The following is a 22,153-nucleotide window of genomic DNA, read 5'->3' on the forward strand; positions in this document are numbered from 1 at the left end:
GGCGTGACTCACAAGAGAAAGTACTACAAAACTTAAAAAAGCCTATAGCATGTTGTAAAATTCTACAATTGTCATTCAACCTAAGCTAGTATCGTCGGTTAAACCACCAACATTTCAAGAATGTTTTTACTTTTTCTGAATATTCACAAATATTCTTAAACAACTCTTGGATAAAACTTATTATTAAAGAAAATTTTCATGATTTTTTTTAGCTGTGGACTGATCACACACACACACATATATATGCATGCCTTACTCGATTGTTATTTATTGAAATTCAATAATCTTAATCTTTAGAGAACTATAAAACTAATCCTATAGAATAATTAATAAATAGTTTATTTATTTTATTGCTCCTTTTTTTGTATGTTACATGATTATTATAGGAGCGAGTGCAATGTGTGCAATGAGATTAAGTATTCACATTGAAATTTTGTCAGCTGTTCACAACAGCTCAGCAATCTACTTTCTAAAGCGATGTAAAAGGCTAAGTTAACCTTTTCTTTGTGGTTGTTTTTTGTTTGACGTTTGGTTTATATATTAGAAGAATGGGTGGTGGAACTAGAAGATTTAGGAGAGGCAACAGATCATTCGCACAGAAGCGACGAGATAAAAAACAGGTGAACTTTTACGAATGCCATTATTTTGACCGCGAAATTGTTAAGAATTTTTTTTATCTTGAATGCCGGCACGTGGAACAAAAATGAAAACATATATCCTGGTCTATTCAGCTAGGAATCCTTGATACAAAAAAAAAAAAAATGTTTCAAAAATTTTCTTTGAATTGTTTTTCTGAACGATTGTTTATACATTTAGCCATCGTTTATGCACTATTAAACATGTAATTTAATACACGTCTTCGTATTTAATTAACAAGAATAAAAATATATAATTCTTAAACTCAGTCTTTCATAAGTATGTATTGTCAATTTCATATGATATTTTCTAATACTATTTAAAGTGGGGACATTACTTTCTATGTCTTATCTTTCTCTTGAAAAAAAATGTTTTAGATGGGCCGTATTTTCTTTTTAAATTTTTTGAGAATGTAGTTTTATTCATTCACTAAATATTTAAGTTATTGATGTATTTTTTACAATTAAGTTGTTTTGGACTATGGTGAATATCAAGGATAAAATTTATGTACAAAAGATATTTGTTATAAATTAGTTTATGTACGTCATAATGTTTGCATTCAAATTCCAATAAGAATTTGCTAGAGTAAGAGGTTGATGTGATTCCTTGCCCAAAGTAAATTTAACAATTTCATTAAGCAGTTTTTATTTATTTATAAATGTATCTTGAAGACAGGTTTGCCAAATAGCAAAATTATTAAAAAAAATTGTTTTTAACCCCCAGTTCAGTCAGTAGATGTTATATAAATAGATCCAGTTCATTAATGTAGGCAATCATCCTATTCTTTATAAAATAATTTTAAAAGTTTGCTTCTCGTAATAAATTTATCAAACTATATTAATCATGATCATATTACTTATCTTTTTTTTCCATATTGGGATCTAGTTTGACAAAATTTAATTCAAAATAATAAGGGGGAAAGCGCTGATTCATAAATGTATTAATTGGCTTTGTAGCTATACATACCTGTATACACACATCCTTTTTCCAGGATGCCTAAAAGGGAAATGTTTCATGATATGAAACATTTAATTAATGATGAAATTAAGTTGAATTAATGGCTACTGTAACCTCTGAAATAGTTATTTAGTTTATAGAGTTGGGCCACTTACCAAGTTGGAAAGAGTTTTAAAACTTTATTGTTAAAGTTTATATATATATAAACTTATAAAATTTTATATATTTTTCTTCCTACCATTTCATTTTTTGGCTTAAAACATTTTAATTATTAATATAAGCATAGAAAATTTTACTACATTGCAATATCTTCTATATTTTGACCATGCTTTAACTCAAATGTTAGAACCAAGAAAACAGAAATTTTACTTACATTTCAAAAGTGATAGGTAGATGTGCAGAATCAAATAAGAAAAAAACAAAATTGTTCTCTGATTTCATCCTAGAAAACCCCAAATAATATTGCCAATGAAAAGATATTTTGTAACCCCTTTTTCACATGAAGCATATTACATTCAGTTAAAAAAAAGTAGTTTTAAATAAACTACACAAAATTATAAAAAAATGGATTAAAAAAATATATATTCCTCTAAATGGTCAGCATGCACCCAACCTTGTTTTTGTAGTTGTCTCTTGATATGAAATTATTGTTTATAGTTTTTAAATTAGTGGAAAAGTTGATAATGGTTGTGAATAAAGTTAATGTGTGTAATGTTTTAGAACAGTTAACAAATCTGGAATATCATTTTTTAAGTTGTAAAAAAATGGTTGATAAATAGTGGACATAATAATTTATTTCAGAATAAATAATATATTTAAATAATAACATTAAGTTTCTTGCAAAATAATTTTGAAAATTCCCAATTCATGAACGACAAAGGAATTAAGTTGTTGAAAATTATCCTGTTAAAAGTTGATGTTTTGAATGTACATCCCAACTGTAAAAATATTATTTTTTTTGTCTTCAGTCATTTGACTGGTTTGATGCAGCTCTCCAAGATACATCAAACCACTGTGTTAACCGCTTTGTTAGTTAAATTAAAAAAAAGAAGAAAACTTAACCACCACAGTAACATAAAACTTAAAAAAAAATGTAATACAAACAGACAATTTTTGTGAGATCCTGCATCATCAATATATGCACAATTCCATAATTACATCAACAAATAACAAAAAGAAATAAAAGCTTAAAAATTTATAAAACATAAAAATTCCAAAAACCACAAAATTTGTAACAACATAACTCCACTGCTGTTACTGGAATGATGTAAATTTAAAATGTCAAACAGCTACGTCTACATCTATGACTATTGGGATTAGTTTTTTTTTAGGTTTTCTGTTACTTTGTTTGGTGGTTGTTTTTTGGATATATTTATAAAATTAAACATAATATATCTTTTAAAGCAAAGCTTTTTGCTTAACCCATTATGAAGTAAATAGATGTTTAGAAACTTCATCTAACCAAAAAGATAAATGCAAATTTAAATTAATGAAAGCTATTGAAAATTTGAATAAAAAATGTGCTAGTAAAAAAATCCAAGTATTACTAGAATAAGATAAAAACAGTAAAAAGTAGAAGAGTAATATAAGAAATATTGGCATGAATAGGGTCAAAGTAGTTGATTAAGGAAAGGTTAATTTTCTTTTTAGTCAAACAAGAATACCATCAAAAAAAGTAGAGGAATGTTGAGATAAAGTTATGTGTATTACATGTAAAGTTATGTAGTTTACACGACAATAAATTTTTGTTTCAGTATTTTAATTTACCTCACTATGAACACTACAGAAGTTTGTAAAGAATGCATGAATGGAGTGAATTATTTGAAAAGATATTTAGTTTATTAAAAGAAAAAGTACAACATTGAAAGAGTTATTATTAATTTGCTAGTCAATACACATCAATATCTTGCTATAAGAAACTCAAGCTTATTATATTGGGGTTTGAGGAATCTGTCAATGAATGAACTTAAAAAGTAAATAAATAGAGAAAATTACTATTAAATATATTAATATTAGTAGTTGTACTACTAATATTATAGTATTATTTCTCCTACAATAAATTTTTATTAATAGTAACTTGTACTATTATTTACATTATAAATATTAGTGTTACTATTCATAATTTTTTTTTTTTTGTGGGCGAAAAACGCCTGGGTGTTATCATCGCCCGGAATTTTATTAATAAAAGGGAATTTTATTAATAAAATTTTATTATAACTCCAGAATAATAAAACTTATAATGTGTAAAATTAATATTAATCATATAGTAAAAATTTATTAAAACATGAGTCAAGAAGGTAAAATAAAACTACAAAGTCATTAAAATATAAATGTTAAAATAATCGAATAAAGAAACTATATAAAAGTTACCTAATTCTGATGGGTTGTGCAAAAGCCTCCCTTCTCGGATAATAAAATTAAAGACAGAGACCCAAAAAAATCAAAATTGGAAGTAAAGGTTAAAAATGATAAAAAAACATGATTAATAACATCAAAGGCAGTAACTCGGGTGGTAAAAGGAGGTTGAATACACGCTTCTTTTGCAGCATAATCTGCTTGTTCATTACCTGAAATCCCTGCATGGCTAGGGACCCAGCAAAGCTTACCTCTGTGTTGCGATTACCTAACTCAGCGATTGCATCGTAAATTTCAATGACAACAGGAGGCTTGGAATAGAAGTTTTCTAACGCCTGGAGAGCACTACATGAGTCACTGCAAATAAAAATGTTTCTATATTTAGGGTTAATGATATTTAGGGCCTTATTTATAGCGAGTAGTTCAGCGGTGAACACACTCGTAATACTGGGTAGGCCAAACATATAGGTTCTTTCATTGTTAACAAAAGCATAACCAACGGTATCGTATTGTTTCGACCCATCAGTGTATATCACCGCGTCTGGGTTCATCTTGGTGAGAATATACTGAAACATTTGCCGGAAAACAGTAGGTGGTGTTGAATGTTTATCGTACATTGTAAGGTCAAATATAAAATTTACAAGGTTTATTCTCCACTACTATTCATAATGCTAGATAGAATTTTTTTTACTAAACTGAAACTAATATTATTATCTTTTTTTTAATATGAAAGTATGATTGCTTCAGATATGAAAAATCTTTGTTAAAGTAGTTTAGTTAAAAATGTAGGATTAATTGTTAAAATGTAAGTTACTGATTAAGGTTTTGCTTTTATGCAATAGAGTACGAATATAAGTATTCCCAAAAAGAAACAAATCTTATTCAATTTATGATAATGAAGTGATATATTATTTTATGGCACACCTCATTTACTAAAAAGTGTCAGAAATAATTTATGATGATTAGCATAAGTTGGAAAAAATTAATTAGAAGAGCTTTATGAAAACATTACTGATTTCATTTTTAAAACATTCTCCTTGAAAATTTAAGTTTGCTACAAAACTGACCAAAAAATATATTTAACTTGCCCACATTTTCAAAAAAAATTATGTTTTCAGCCATTTTGTACTTCTGCATTTAAATAATATTGTTTGTGTTTCTACAGAGCCTTCAGCTTTTGTTATGATGATTTATATATAAAAAATGATTTATATAAAAAATGTATGATTTATATATTACTTATTTAACAAGTGGAAACTTTTTCAAGTCTTGGTTTTCAATTGAAAAAATAAAAATGTATGAAGTACATAAAGTATATTAGGTTTAAAAGTAAACATTAATGCTCTAAGTCTAAGATGTTACTATAAAAGATAGTGAAAGATTTACTTAAAAAGAAGTATCAAAAAGTGGGATTTGAAAGCAGATTCTCTAAAAACAATTCTATTTCTGTATATAATGCAGGTGTACAATTATTAAATTAATCAGTAATGAAAAATCTACGGCCAATTGTGAAAATATGGGTAGGGACATACTACTTAACTAGAAAGTAATTTGGAATGGTATTAAAAAATTGTTTTCTTTAATTTTACATAAACTGTGGTTCAGAAGCAATTCCTCTCAGAAAAACTTGTTTCTGCATTTAATATGGCTATAATTATTAAATTAATCAATATTGAAAAATTTACACTAATTATGAAATTATAGATTGGGGACAACAGATTTTGGACATAACATTTGCATTTAATTTATAATTAATTATATAATAAAAATAAATTTTATTTAAAATTTTCTTATATTTAAAATTTTCTTATATTTAAATAATTTATAGGTATTTTTTGTATTAAAGTGTGACATAATTAGCAGATAGCAGAAAACAGAGATTTTTCAAGAGATAAGCTCACCCCAATAGAATAAATTGTTTTTGATATGTATAAAAAAATATATTGTACTACCAAAAAATGTGTTAAGTGAGGGTCATAAAGCAATGCTTTTGATAAAATAATAAAAAATTTTATGAACATCAAAAACTTAATTTAGGTTTAATTTGGAAACCTAGGTATGAATAATTTATAGAAAGGTTTGAAAATTAACATAGCTTGTGGTTTTGTTAATGTTTTAATTTATGATTACATAAGTAGATCAAAATCGATAAATTCTCTGTTGAACATTTATGAATTTCCAGCTGAATGCTGCCCAGACACAAAACTTACAATTATTTCAATTTTTGTTAAGATTTAGTTGTATTACATTTTAATGTTTGATAATGGAAGTTTCAAGATAAATAAAAACAAAATAAAACTTTGTAGTTTAATGATGTTTAACTTTAATAATGTTTTTGACTTGAAATGAGTGATAACTTTATAAATAATTTATATTGTTTTCTCATTCTTTAATTATTTGTTCTCAGAAGTTAAAAGCCTTGTAATAAAGTTTTATTTTTAATTACAGTGGCTATTAACAGTATTATCATTTACTGAATTTATTTTCAATATCCAACTTTTAATGGTTTGGGCTGCTAATAATTTTGACCACTACGACTGTAACGTCAGTTGCAATGCTTATTTTTGTAACAGACGTATAAACTAAAAGTACAAAGATTTTCATTTGAAAAATTACTAACTTTTAAAGAATAACCTACTTTTAGTTTTCAAAATACCGTAAGCTTTAAGACTGTGTATAATAGACAATGATAACAGTGTTTTACAAATATCATTAAGAAATGACTTATATAATGTTTGATTTTAGAAATAATTGTTATTTACAGGAAACATTCTGACATCCATAAACAGGCCAAACTGAATTCACACAAAAGTCTAAACTTTAAATGAAAATCGTGCAATAGATATATTTTTATTTCTTTGTATGAAGTAAAAGAAGTATTGTGAGCGTGAAAAAATTCGGTTTTCAGGTTTCAACGAATGTGGCCATTTTGACCATCCCTGAATCCATTTTTGGTGTGATGTTTGTACATATGTATCTAACATAAGTTAAAAACGATTAGCCGTAGAATATTGAAGTTTTGGATATAGGACTGTTGTGACATCTAGTTGTGCTCCCCACTTTTGATTGATCCAAAAAAAATCCCCAAAAAATTGGATTTCGAACTTTTTATTAAGTGCAGTAATAAGCCTTCATTGAGAGCTTTTCAACAATATATCATAAGTGAAACTTATTTTTATTTATTCCAGAGTTACAGCCAAATAAAATTTTAATTAATGAAATATTTGGTTCTTACAAGGGGAAGGCACATCGGTTCGAATCCGACTTTCATTTCCTTTTTTAATTAACTTTTTTTTTAATTTAAATGTATTAATTTATTAATAACATTTTAACCTCCGATTGTAAAAAAAAAATTACAATAAATAGTAATTAAATAATAACAATTAAAAAAAAACAAATTAAAAAAATCTGAAGTTAGTAGTGAAATAAAATTTTATGTACTTTTAATTTTAAAAACAATGTGTATTTGTAATTTAATAGGTGTACAAGGAAGTCTTGTGGGGTCCACGTTAGTTTTTTCTTACAAAAGGTTGTGAGATTTGTACAGATAAATTTTAATTATTAAATACCTAATCACAAAGAGAGCCAAAGTCAGGCAGCATTCATGGTATTTTTAGTTTGAAGATGCCCCTATTTAAAAAAAAAAAAAATTAATTCAACTGAAGCATGAGAGAATTAATAATATTAAATTTTAGATCTAATTTCAATGTGGCAACATATTCTGGAAAAAATTAAACCTACAAGAGCTATATATTTTATACTGATGTGTTGTTGACTACAGTTATTTGAGAACTGTTTGCAGTCATTGCCAAAAAAGTAATTCATAAAACTATTCAAAAGTAAAATTCTAAAATAGTGAAGTAATTCATAAAAATATTCAAGAGTAAAATTCTAAAATAGTGCCATTACTAAAGTATGATTCAGTTTGTTACCAATATTCAAGAGTATATTTAAAAAAATTGTAATGTATTTAAAATATTTTAAAAATAAAATATTTTTAATTAATTGTATGAAATTTTTTTTACTGTTTATTTAAAATAAAGCCTTTGGTTTTTATTTTTCTTATTTATATTTTATTAACCTATGCATAACTGCACAAGTCTTTTCATAGCTGATTTTTTTTGTTGATTTTTAATGTGACATAATCAGTCCAGAAATAATTTTTAACTTTTATCACTGAATTTGAGGATTTTAGACTGGCTTTAAATATTAATTTTTGTGCAAATAATACAAGGTTCTGTCACATAAGAATTTTTTCAATTCCTATTTTAACACATTAAAAGATAAGCCATTATTATGGAATGTTCATTATATCTTCTTTACTACGGTTTATATTTTATTGTTAAAAAAATTGATGCATAAGAAAATAATAAAGTTATTGATAATTTTCAACTTATAACAGAGGGCATGGTTAAATTTTAAGCTCTGGTGCAAATGTAATGGAAGATCATTGACATTACCATCAGATTACTGATGGTAATCTGATGTTATTAATATTACAAAATTTTACTACATGTATATTTTAAAATGTTGTTTTCATTTTAATCATTTGGGTTAAATAAAAATGATGTCTTATGTAATTTAGAATTAGGTTTTTTGATTATAGCAAATTTTGTTTAGGTTGCTTCTGATGCCTTGAATTTATTTCTTGATTTTCTCATGATTAGAAAATTTAACTGCTGCAGAAAATCAAGTGTACAACTTAATGACATTATTACTCATACTTTATTTGAGTCATGCGCAAAATTTGTATCCTATTCAGAATGTAATCAATGAGATATTATGCCTCTATTTAATTTCTATTAATGTTGGTTTACTGAAACAGTACTTAGTGATAGTAATAACCACTATGTGGACTATGTAAGATGATCAAATCATGTTATGGATACATCCGTACCGTAGAATATAGTCACAAGAAAAAGTAAACTATATCATTAGAAATTGAATATAAAACAGATCTTTTGTGGTTTTTTTATAGAACAGTAGAACTAGGCAGCTAGAAAAAGTGTTTCTTACTATTAAAAAGGAACTTACGAGGTTGTTTGTAGTTATTTGATTAATTAACATCTGATGGTTGATCAAAGTAGGTTTCACACTTAAGAAAAACTTACAGATATTCTGGAATGAATTCTTGAAAAAACATTTCCTATTTCTACTACAAGTGTAAGAGATCTGTAATCATATGTGTATCTCATATTTTATTTATTATGGAGGGAAGATTAGCAATTTATAGTAAAATACAGCCGTGATGTGTGTTCCACACTGAACCCATTAAATATGTTTATAAGACCATGCCATTAACAAAAAGAGATTTAGTAGTTGCAGCAGCTGTACACTGTATAGCTATTTAAAGAATTGAATTAGGTGTAACAGAAATCTGTTTGCATGCTGCATGATTTGAGAATTACAACTGCTTCTACTCAATAAGATTATTCCCATATCCTGTCATTACTTACTCAATGAACAAATGCTTACAACAGATTAATAATAACGCAAAATTTTCATTCCAGTTGCATTAAGTTTATTCTACATAGCCATTCCATAATCATTTTACATGACTATGAATATGTTTCACCATATAATTATTCTTTTTTATTTGGTATAGTTTGATACAGCTTCTGCAACTTGCATCCTAATCACCGTGTCTGCTATCCATTCAGTTTTCTTTTTAGAAGATGTATTAAACTATAACTATTAAGTATTAAAAGCCCAACATTAAATAGTAGTGAACAGTTCCTCACTTCTTGTTAATAAATGAAAACATTAAAAAAAAAATTTAATTCACATTAAGTTTTTCATGAAGTTGGTCGTTATTGTCATTAGCTATTAAATACAAATATCATGCTGGAAACTGCAACCTGTATTGTTTAACTTCGATGACTTGTAGGAACATTAAACGTTTCTTAAACCCTGGTTTTGAATTTGCCAATTATTATTAAAGATGTTTTTTGGCTTTAGTATTTGATTCTTTTTATCATTAATTCTGTCATTTTAGATTGCTGTTCCTTGAAAGATACAAATTTTACGTTTATTTGAGAAAACAGTTAATCTCTCTGATACTTTAATATGAATTTTTATTTGGTGTTGGTTTTTATTATTAAGTATACTTATCATAACACTGATTTTAATTTAGAGAAGTAAAACTTTTTCCTGATTTCATGTTTTTAACCTCATAAAATTTTATTTCTGTGATAGAAACTTGAATTCCAGAAATTGAAGATCATTGATATATTTTTAAAAACTGATTTTAGAAAAAAATGTTCATATCATTGGTAAAGTAAAATTATTTCTTGTATTAATAAATTATTTAGCTGCAGTAGTTATGGTATTAATGGGTAATATTTTTCTTTCTTTCAGAATGGTAATAGTGAACCAGTGCGGCGTTCCTATCAAGACATTGAAAGAACAAATCCAAACTTTATTGAGTATTATAAGGTAATTTGGGTGTCTATTTAAAAAAAAATTCTGTAACTTATTAATTTTTTTCAGTAAACTATATACATTTATTCAAATCAATAAGTTCACCTGAATAGTAAAATTCAAGAATTTTCCTCAAAAGTATTAAAAATAAATTATCAAATTGATCCATTTTTTATGATTAAATAAATCACTTATTATTTCTTATTATTAATTAATAAATTATGTTTTTGAAGGTACTGTAGCTTTAGTTATTTTATAAATAATAGAAGTCATTTAATTACATCTGTGGGTCATTAAACTGACTTTACTAGGATTTGAACCTTAGAACTCTTGACTTTGGAATCAGCTGATTTGTAATGACGAGTTAACCACTAGACCAGCTCAGTGAGCTGAGTTAATTGTCCCCGTTTTTTCCTTGTTTAGCTTCCTGGAATTACCGTCAGGTATTACTAAAGTGGCTAAATGAGAACGATATGTACGAGTGTAAGTGAAGAGTAGTCTTGTACGGTCTCAGGCCAATCGTTTCTGAGATGAGTGGTTAATTGAAACCCAGCCACCAAAGAACATCGGTATCCACAATCTAGTATTCTGATCTGTATAAAAGTAACTGCCTTTACTAGGATTTGAATGTTGGAACTCTCAACTTCGATATTAGCTGATTTGCAAAGATGTGTTCACTAAACCAACCCAGTGGGTAAGATAATTGTACCTGGTATACATTAATGTTACATAAAATGGCATTTTTAAATCTTTATGTCTTTTTTTTTTCATTTATCATGAGTTTTCTGGCATTTCAGTCTTAGCATATAGCCAGCCAGCTTCCTAGCCAAATAATCCTTTACTTTTCTTATAATTCCCTTTCATCTAAAATTATTTATAACCTTCTTCCTTCCTTACTTCCTTAGTAGCCTCTAGAACCTCCATTTATATACATTTTCTTCTTACTCAGTACCCGAATTTATATTTTAATTACTTTTCATTGCCAATTTTCTTAAGCACTTCATTTTTCAGAGTATCTGCCCATTTTAGCCTCATTGAAAAGTGATTTAGTAGTTTTCATGTATTTTCCTCAGAATCCATGTTTTTACTCTTCATGGGCAATGCTCCAATCAAAACATTTTTCTAATATTTTCCTCAGGTCATTATCCTAATGCCTACATAGCATTCAATACTTTTATCATTTTTCCATGTTAAAAGCATTTCATGCCATTGAAATTATGACTTTCAATTTTCTAGCTGCTGTACAATCTTTTATAAATATTTTATCCTAAATACTTGAAGTGACTTGTTATTATTTTCTAAAATCATGCTTTTATTTTCCTTTATACATACATATAAATGATTTATTCTCACTCTATATTCTTTACATTTCTTGTGCAAGTCCTGTAGCATTTCATTTGCTTCCTTTTTAGTCCACTACAGAACATTATCTAACAAAATGAATGTGTCTGATTTTCTTCCAACAGTAATGACTTCTTTTCTATTCAGATATTTATGATCACTTTTTCAGTCGATATTAAATAAGAGAAGTAACAAACTTTATCCTAGTCATACTCCTCGACCTAATTAATTCACATTACTTTTATTATTATTTCATTATTGATTCATGCCAGAGTAGGACTTTCTGTTAAGGTAAAGATTTTTATGTATATCTTTCTTTCCAATCTATACTTTTGAGGAACTCTATAAGCGTATCCCACTTATTCTTCTGTTGAATTTCTTCTCAAGGTCTGTGATTACAACATGTACTTCTTTCTTTTTTCTGTAAGCCTTTCACCTATTATTTAGCAAGCCATGAAATCCCTCACCCGATCTTTACTAAATTCAAATTTAGTTTGCCAAAATGCTTTCCACACAGTCTATGGTTAAGAGTAATAGTTAAGAGTATGGTTAAGAGTATTTTAGCAGCATATGGTGCAACTAGGTTAATTTTTCAAAATTTATTAAATATCTTTAAATTTTATGTCTTGTTTTCTTTTTGATCAGAATCATCAAAGTTAAGAAAAAATCACTAGCTCATCCTTTATTGTAACTGTACAATTCTCCTATCTTCTTTCTTCTCTCTTCACCTAAGACTTTAATTACTCAGCAGGTAAGTTATCCTTTCCATAAATCTTACAATTCTTCATTTCCTGTAAAGTTTTACCTACTTCACATTCTAGTTTCTTCAAGAAACACATTTTAGTTTCATCCGAAGTTGACAAATTTCTGTTCTGTGTTTAGATTTTCTGATGTAATTCTTATATCATTCCATCTTTGCAAAACTTCTTGAAATTTACTTGTTTTAGTTCTTATCTTAGATTCATAAGCATTCACCTTCAGACAACATATGTTTTAATAAAGGGGTCAGATGAATTTACTTGACATATATCCTCATTCAGTGTGTTAGTCAACTAACAAATGAAGTCTGTGGTAATCTGGCATTCAGTTTGTTCATACTGTTAATTGCTAAGTAAATATCTGTTTTTTTCTATGTTGTCTGAGACTAAGGTTTACTTTCTGTTTTGGTTTGATCTTTTATTCTGACATTTAATTTTAGTAGTATTTCACGTTGAATTTTATCATAATACCAATTTTTAAGTATGTGTATCACCTAATAATTAGTACAAACTTTAAATATAAATAGTTTCTGTAAATAAATATTGATTGTAACTATAAGACATATAGGTGCCGCCTTCATTATTTTTGTGGAAACTCTTATATTGTAAATTCTTTTATTATTTATGTATACAATGTAGTAAAGGAAACATAAACAATTGTTGGATTTTGCAAAGAATATATCTGAATATCTAATAGTATCCTTGCAGAAAGATTAGCTGAAGGTCCAAGGTGCTTTGGAGTTGAATCTGGTAACTGAAATTGGAGATGTCATAAGTGCAAGTGTTTCAGTTGAGGGAAAAGTCAAGGAAAATCAAAAATGAAGATTATGCTATTTATCCTTCAAAAAAGCGCAGAATAATACACATTTACAGTGTTACCATTCTAAAAACTACGTCTGTTAGAGTATCAGGGAAAAGTTTGTGTAGACTATGTTTGGTAATTTAGAAAATAACTTAACTTTTATTTAATATGTTTTAATAAAAACAATATGCTAACAAATTATTTGAATTAATTTTCACTTTTTTCTTTTTTTTTTAATTTTTATTCATTTATATATAAGTGTAATAAATGTATTGTAAAAATTTATCTGTCAGACAAATTCTTATGAAGTTTATGAATTTTAAGGTTAAAGTCTTTACTAATTGAAACTTCTCATTGGGAGGGTCGCCCAGTTTGGAGTTAAGTGGTTTAAACACTGATGGCGATAAAAAAAGAGATGTCAAGCCCATTTTCCTCAAAGAACATGATTGTCTTATTAATCTTCTTTTGTATCCGGTTATTGCAACTTAATAAATGATTTAAATTAAAAACAATATCTTTGTTTACTGTAGTAATTTTTGTTTTATGTTGACATAAAATAATATGGTGAATCTATTTCTCATGTTATAGAAGCAAAATATAGTACCAGAAGAAGAATGGTCAGAATTTATGTCTGCATTAGGACGAGATTTACCAGCTGCATTCAGAATAAGTAGTTGTTCTGTGTCTGAAGCAAATTCATTACTGCAGGTTATCGAAGGAAAATTTTTTAAACAACTTATTGAAGAAGGCACTAGTGATGGAGAAACACCACGTAAACCTTTGTGTCTTCCTTGGCAAGTTACATTTATTTTCTTTTACATTATTAAAGTAGAAGAATTACCTAAATGAATACAATTCTAATAGTAATATATGGTCTTTAAGTTAACAGATTTTTTTTTTTTTTTTTTACTATATAATAATGTATATAAATTTTATTTGGAGAGGTTAGATGCACTCCTAAGTATGATTGATTATGCCAAACAGTTGCATTGAGATTTTGCAATGGAAAATTGTTTTGGTCCCCTCACCGTTCAGCAGTTATTATTAACAACTTCTGAATCATCATGAGATTTTTATGATCATTACAGTGCTCTTTCAGCAGACCAACTTTTGACCAGCATACTTCAATTATTAAAATAAGTCATTTAAAGTAATATGATTAGATAATTTAATAATAATAATAATAATAAATTAATCTCTTGAGCGTTATAAAAGATTTGATTGTTTTTTTATTCACGTTAAAAAAATGTATTAATTAATGTTACAAGACTAATTTTTGAGGCAGACTCAAGACTTGACTATGAGTCATATCAACTAGTGTTGTAAAATTTTGATTATACTGAACTGTTAAGCCACACTCAATTGTTTATTATAAGTGCTTTATAAATTAGGAATCAAACACTGTACTGATTCTTAAAAGTCATACTATCTATTTTTTAAGATTGTTGCCAGGTGGTAATTTTGTATGTGGAAAATTAAAATTATGTTTATAAAAAGAAAGTAGGTTGTTAATAGAGAAAAAGTTAAGGTATTGGAGCATTAAGATAAAGGAAAGTCTGTTGGACAAAAAAAACTAAAAGACTAGAATAAATATAAAATGAACTTCATCTTATTGTTCCAATATATCAGGCAATGCTGTTTTAATATCTTGGTATATATTGAAAAAACTTAACTTAGAAGTTTAGATAACAATCTGCTTATGTACTAGATATGTAAAGGTTATGTAATAGATACAGAAGGAATACAGTAATTCCTGTAGAAAGCTTTGCATTTAAGTTGGTTCAAGTTATGTGTTTTTGTTAACTGTTTTGTAAAATGTGATTTTGTTCCAATTTATTAAACCTTAAAAATCCTGTTTATTTTTATTTTTACCTATTGATGTAAAAAACAGAAAATTGAGACATATTTTAACAATTTATACTTAAATTATTAATGTGTTGTAGGTTTATGTCACAAATATGTATTTTTTTTCAACATTAATGACTGCAACACAGTCCCATTCAAGTCAGTTAAAAGCGGCCATTGTGTGTGTGTGTTAGTTACAGTATTATATAAATGGTATTGGATTTCTTTGTATTTTGAAACCATTGTGATGTAATAAATTGTAAATTATGGTATCTGCTGAACCCCTTAAACATTATTATAACAATTTATTTATTTGTTAATAAATTTAAATTTAAAAAATATTTTGTAAAATATATTTTTTTATACTCATAGATTATTAGATAATATATACATATTTAGTATATATTAATTAATAATATATCTGTACGTAATAGAATTTGCCTACAGAGGAAATATGGGCTACAAAAAATTTAATTTAAATAAATTAATATATATATTTTTTATACTTAATAAATTATATTTTTAAATATAAATATATGAAATGTAAACCACCATAACACAGTAATTAGATATACGTTAAACTTACCATATTTATTTCCAATTTTGATTTTTGTGGGATCCGGCATCTTCAGTTTCTGTGATTTTGGCGAGTTATATTTCATATAATATTAAATTCTAATAACACAGTGGTCAATATGTAATTGAATTTCTTGAATTTTCAAAAAAAAAAGTGTATCAATATATTTATTAATCTTACGATTAGATCATTTAGATCATATTAATCTAATATTCATATTAGTGATAAATCTATATAATCTGTACATGTAGGTATCCAAGAAGATTGTGTTGGCAGTTACAGTTAACCAGAAAAGATATTAGACGATCTGAAAGTTATTTTCGGTTACATAATTTTCTTATTTCTGAAACAGCAAGTGGTAATATTAGTAGGCAAGAAGTTGTCAGCATGATTCCTCCATTACTTTTAGATGTACAGCCTCATCATAAGGTTTGTGTTATTTCTGTTTATTTATAAGTGTGTATTTCTATTTATTTAAATACTGGAAATAATATCACATTTGGTAGTAGAATATTATCATTCCAGAATCATATATAGTTAACAAGTTAGATGTTAATATGTACTTCAGCAATACAATATCAATAAATTAGAATGAGATTGAAGTAACCATTTTCTTTTTTTTCCAATAAATCTGATTTTATTTGATTAAAGGGAAGATACTAATTTTGCGACTGATATGTATCCATAGTTTGTTGGATTGTGCCTCATCATATACTTGAGGTTCAGTTAGAGTTCACATTTTGTTTCTAAAGGGTACAGAAACCATCTGTGAAAAAACTTTGATGCAAATGAGAAGCATGGAATTTAAATGTTTAATTGCCTAATTTTTGTTAAATGAGATCATAATAAAGTATAAAAATATCTAGTGGCAATCTTATTTATTGTCAAAATATTTTAGCAAATTAACCCACTCGCTTATTTTGTATTGTAACGCTCTCCACTTCTTTGAGGATTGTTATTTACTCCTGTGATACATGCACGCATCTACTTCATTTAACCCTAAATGCATTTTAAATGAAATTTGATTGTTTAAGATTTCCAAATATTGCCACTAGATGTTAGGTAATAGATATAAATGATATACATTATTGGAATTCTTTGTATTTTGAAACAATTTTGATTTAATAAATTATGTTATCTAGTGAACCCCTCAAATATTGTAACAGTTTATTTATTTGTTAATAAATTTAAATTTAAAAGTACTTTGTAGGGTAATTTGGCTGACATATTAATTACAACATTTCATTAGATAACTGGTATACTTCAAATATGTTAATGTTTTAGTGCTATGTAACTTCTCATATAGAGTAATTGTTATAGTATTGACTTATTTTATGTATTCTTCAAAAAGGAGTTAAAAATTGTAGGCAGTGAAAGCAATATTTCCAGTTCTGATTTAATTGATGTAAGAAGTAAATTTATTTAAAAATTATACTAAACTTAAATTAATCAATTTAATTTATTTAAAAATTATTTAATTATTATTTATTTATTTATTATTAAATTAGAACTACTAATTTTTTAATGCAATCTTCTGAAAAAAAAATGATTGTATTATTTTTCTCATTTTTTAAAATACTTATCTTATTTTTTTTTTTTGTTAAAAAAATACTTTTTTTAAAATTTCTTTTATGGGTAAAATTACAAAATCAATGGCGTAATGTCTTATTATTAATCTTTTACAATAAAATTTATTTTATTGGGAATTAAGAAAAGATAAATTAATTCATTTCATTTTAACAGTGTTCCATTCATAATTTTAAGAACTTTTTAAAGTGATATCATTCGAAAGAAATGCATACTAATGGCAATTCATTATAAAGAATTTTGAATTTGAAAATCTTTACACTAACCTAAATTTTTTACATACCTCTTTACATATTTCTCTTTAACTTGCTCCTCTGTCTTGTACAAGAATTTCAAAATATTAAAGATTAAATATTTCTGTCATTAAGTAAATAGGATGTACTTTTATGTGGGAATAAAAATGCAATCTAAAACAAAAACTTAAGGTGATGTTTTCCTAAACACTATAGCATTGACATGGTTTAGTGATTTCTGTTTTAAGTAGTTATTTTAAGTCCTACTTGAATAAATAGTAGTCACTTTGTTTAAAGTTTTTCATATTTTACCTAATACAGTATCACTTGATTAAACTAACAGTTATAACAGAACAGGAGGATTTGTAACGAGATGAACTAGAAATGGTATTTACTAGGTATTTACTATATTGGCACTAAAAAATGAGATGAAAGATGTAAATCTTTCATCTCATTTTTTAGTGCCAATATGACATTCTTACTAAGCAACAAATACCTAGCCAATTATTTTATTAATATTCTCTGTGTAAAAATAAATCATTAGAAGTAGAATTTCTGTGTACTAAAACCAAAATTTGAAATTTACATTTTATATGTAGCTGAAATGTAGGTAATTGAACACGAGCTTATTAATTCTCATTTTGTCTTAACATATAAATTTCTGTAAATGTAGGTTAATTTCAATGGAAATATAAGTAAACCCATACATATATTTATTTTTCTGTTTTGCAATCATATTTAAGAATAAAGATTATCCACAAGGAAGTATTTATTCAGTGACTTTAAAAATTTGTCAATTAATATGACTTTATTTGTAAATTTTTACGTTTTTCTAAAAAAAAAAGAAAGTTATATTAAATAATTTTTTCCTTTTGGTTAACAGAACTTATAGCTATTAAATGTGCAGATCCCCTTTCTTCATTCATTATCAATATATTCATTGTATTGCATCCCCTATTGTATTGTAACTATAGAAGAATCAGTAGCATGGTAGAAAAATAATGAAGAGATATGAAGAAAGATGAACTATTTTAAATCGAAATTAAGAGACTTATTTTATACTGACCTTGAAAGTTGTTTTTTATATTTGTTAAATGTATTGTTAAAATTATTCTTGCATATTTAACCAATTCATTGCCTTTTTATTATGATTTCTATGCTCCTGTTAAATCTTTTATGTGTATTTTGTTTCCATGAAAGGGAATCAGTAAAGTGGAGTTGTGTATTATTTGGAACATTGTAAAGAATTTTATTTAATCTATGTAAAAACTGATTTAACATTACACTTGCTAAGGAAGAATGCTTGGTACAGACATAATAAGCATAAAATATTCAATAAGTTATGCTGTAGATCAGTTTTATTTATTACAAATATTTCATTAAGTTGTTTCAAGAAAATGAGAACTCGTATAAGAATAAATTGTCATTACAGAAATGACAGAAAACTTTTATTACAATTTACAGATTTTAAACATATAACAACCTATAGTAATTTATAAGAAAAAAATGCATTAAATTTTGTTTTTTTTTTGTTTAATTTTTTTTTATTTGATTAGGTTTTAGATATGTGTGCTGCTCCAGGATCTAAAACTTCTCAGCTGATAGAACTAATGCATTCTGATGAAAGTAAAGTACCTGGTCAGTATTTTTAATTACATACATAACATTAAATATTCATATCTCCCAAAACCGTCCTGTGATCTTAGGATATGTATTTGTTTAGGAATTTCTGTATGTATATGTTACTTGACTCCCTTTATGAATCATAAGACCATGCCGATGGTGAGAGGGCTTGAGTGCTCATTGATATAGAGTAGCTAGACCAAAGGTGCAACCATATCGAAGGTATCTGTTGAGAGCCAGACTAAGAAATGATTCCTCAAAGAGGGCAGCAACTCTTTCAGTAGTTGTGCATAGCATAGGTCAGGAGGATGTAAACAGCCATACAACATCACTCAATCTTCTGAGTAGTGCACAGCTGAAAGTAATGGAAAACTACAGCTGCTTTTTTCCAAGAAAATGTAACTGTGCATTTTCATATAACAAAGATGGAGGTGCCTTCCTTGGTAAAATATTTCGAAGATAAACTAGGAAGGTAATATTGTGGGTGAATATGGACTGGACAAAAGGAATGAAAGAGGGGACCAACTTATAGAGTTTTGCACGAAGAATAATTTAGTAGTTGCCAACACCCTATTTAAAATCACTATACAAGAAAATATATATGGAAAAAGCCAGATGATACTGCAGTGTATCAGATAGATTATATCATTGTTAAGCAGAGATTTAGAAATCAACTCGTCAACTGCAAAGCTTACAATGGAGAAGACACTGATAGCGACCATAATTTAGTGGTAATGAAATGTAGATTGGGGTTTAAAAACCTGAAAAAAAAGGTGTCAGATGAATCAGTGGAATTTAGAGAAGTTTGAGGAAGAGGAGGTAAAGAAGATTTTTGAGGAGGACGTCGTAAGAGGTATGAGTAAAAAAGATAAGGTGGAAAATGTAGAAGAATGGGAGAATGTTAAAAAGAAATTCTTAAATCAGCAGAAGTGAACTTAGGGGGAAAAATGAGAACGTAGAAAACCTTCGATGTCAGAGGATATATTGCAGCTGATGGATGAACGTTGAACATATAAGAATGCTAGTGATGAAGAAAGTAAAAGGAACTATTGACAATTAAGAAGTACTACAAACAGGAAGTGCAAACTAGTGAAAGAAGAATGGATTAAAGAAAAGTGTTCAGGAGTGGAAAGAGAGATGAACATTGGTAAAATAGACAGAGCATACAGGAAAATTTTGGGGTATGTAAATTAAAATCTAATAATGTGTTAAACAAAGATGGTACACCGATTTATAGTACAAAAGGAAAGGTCAATAGGTGGGTGGAATATATTGAATAGTTGTATGGAGGAAAGAATTAGAAAATGGTTTTATAGCGGAAGAAGAATATGAAAGAAGAGAAACAATAATGAGATCTGAATGTAAGAGAGCATTAAAAGATTTAAATGGCAGAGAGGCTCCTGGAATAGACGGAATACCTGCAGAATTACTGCTCAACGCAGGTGTGGAAGCATATAGAAACTGGTGTGTAATATTTACGAAACGTTTTGTCAGACTTCATGATACAAAGGAAGGCAGGAGCCAATAAATGTAAAGAATACAGAATAATTAACTAGTAATGCATCAAAAATCTTAACTAGAATTCTGTACAGAAGAATTGAGAGGAGAGTGCAAGAAGTGTTAGGAGAAGACCAATTTGGTTTCAGGAAAAGTATGAGACAAGGGAAGCAATTTTAGTGCTCAGATTAATAGTAGAAGGATGATTAAAGAAAAATAAACCAACATACTTGGCATTTATAGACCGGGAAAAGGCATTCGATAATGTAGACTGGAATAAAATGTTCAGCATTTTAAAAAGTTAGGGTTCAAATACAGAGATAGAAGAACAATTGCTAACATTTACAGGAACCAAACAGCAACAGTAATAATTAAAGAACATAAGAAAGAAGCTGTATTAAAAAAGGAAGTCTGACAAAGATGTTTTTAATCTTTACATAGAACTAGCAGTTAATGAGTTAAAGAACAATTTATATCCTGAGTATCAGTACAAGGTGAAAAATGCTACGATTTTCTGATGCTATAGTAATTCTAGTTAAGAGTAAAAAGACTTAGAAGAAACAATGAACTGAATTTTGATGAAGTAACATCAAAAATTAATTTAAACAGGGAAACAGTTTTGAAATTATATGTTTGGAGCGTAGCTTTATATGGAAGGGAAACTTGGACGATCGGAGTACCTGAGAAGAAAGGATTAGAAGCTTTAGAAATGTGGTGCTATAGGAAGGAGAATGTTAAAAATCAGATGTGTGGATAAAGTGACAAATGAAGAGGTGTTGCAGCAAATTGATGAAGAAAGAAGCATTTGGAGAAATATAGTTAAAAGAAGAGACAGACTTATACGCCACATATTAAGGCATCCTGAAATAGTCATTTTAATATTGAAGGGACAGGTAGAAGGGAAAAATTGTGCATGCAGGCAACATTTGGAATATGTAAAACTAATTGTTAGGGATGTAGAATGTAGGGGGTATACCAAAATGAAAAGTACTAGATTGGGAATGTTGGAGAGCTGCATCAAACCAGTCAAATGACTGAAGACAAAAAAAAATATTACTTACCCAAGTTTAGAAAGTGTAAAATCATAGATGTGCAGTAATGTTATTTTACCTGGGTTTTCTGAAGTAGTGTTGGCACTGAAGTATAGTGCAGGGAACAATGTACCACAGCAGGTCATATAACGTAGAATGAAGCATTTTTTTATTAGTAAAAAGCCAGTCATTGTTTCAGTACTCCATCCCCAGTCTGTGCATCACTGAACTTTCTAAACTTTTGAGAATAATGTATCATTTTTTCTACTTCATATTTTAGATAATCTTATATTCTAGTTGTATTAGTTAATTATTTTATCATACTTTTCATATTTTTGTTCTTTGTCAGAAGCATGGTGTAGCTGTTGTATTTTAGAAAGAAAGAAAATAATAAAAATATTTTTTTATTATTATATTAAACATACTGAAAAACAAAAACAAGGTTTTATTTTAAATAAATTGAGTTAAACTCTAATATTTTGTTAAATAAA

General features: G+C 27.2%; 1 protein-coding gene across 1 annotated transcript in view; it reads left to right on the forward strand.

Annotated features, from left to right (window-relative positions):
• Positions 1–437: 437 nt before the first annotated feature.
• Positions 438–22,153, forward strand: part of Nsun2 (tRNA (cytosine(34)-C(5))-methyltransferase Nsun2) — a 70,063-nt gene continuing 48,347 nt past the window's right edge. The window contains exons 1-5 of the mRNA XM_075360638.1: positions 438–620; positions 10,306–10,383; positions 13,858–14,063; positions 15,943–16,120; positions 19,068–19,149. Coding sequence (XP_075216753.1) covers positions 549–620; positions 10,306–10,383; positions 13,858–14,063; positions 15,943–16,120; positions 19,068–19,149 — 616 coding nt within the window. The 5' untranslated portion in view covers positions 438–548. The remainder of the gene's footprint in view (positions 621–10,305; positions 10,384–13,857; positions 14,064–15,942; positions 16,121–19,067; positions 19,150–22,153) is intronic.

The sequence above is a fragment of the Lycorma delicatula genome, chromosome 1, assembly GCF_047948215.1.
Source record: "Lycorma delicatula isolate Av1 chromosome 1, ASM4794821v1, whole genome shotgun sequence".
Classification (NCBI taxonomy): domain Eukaryota; kingdom Metazoa; phylum Arthropoda; class Insecta; order Hemiptera; family Fulgoridae; genus Lycorma; species Lycorma delicatula.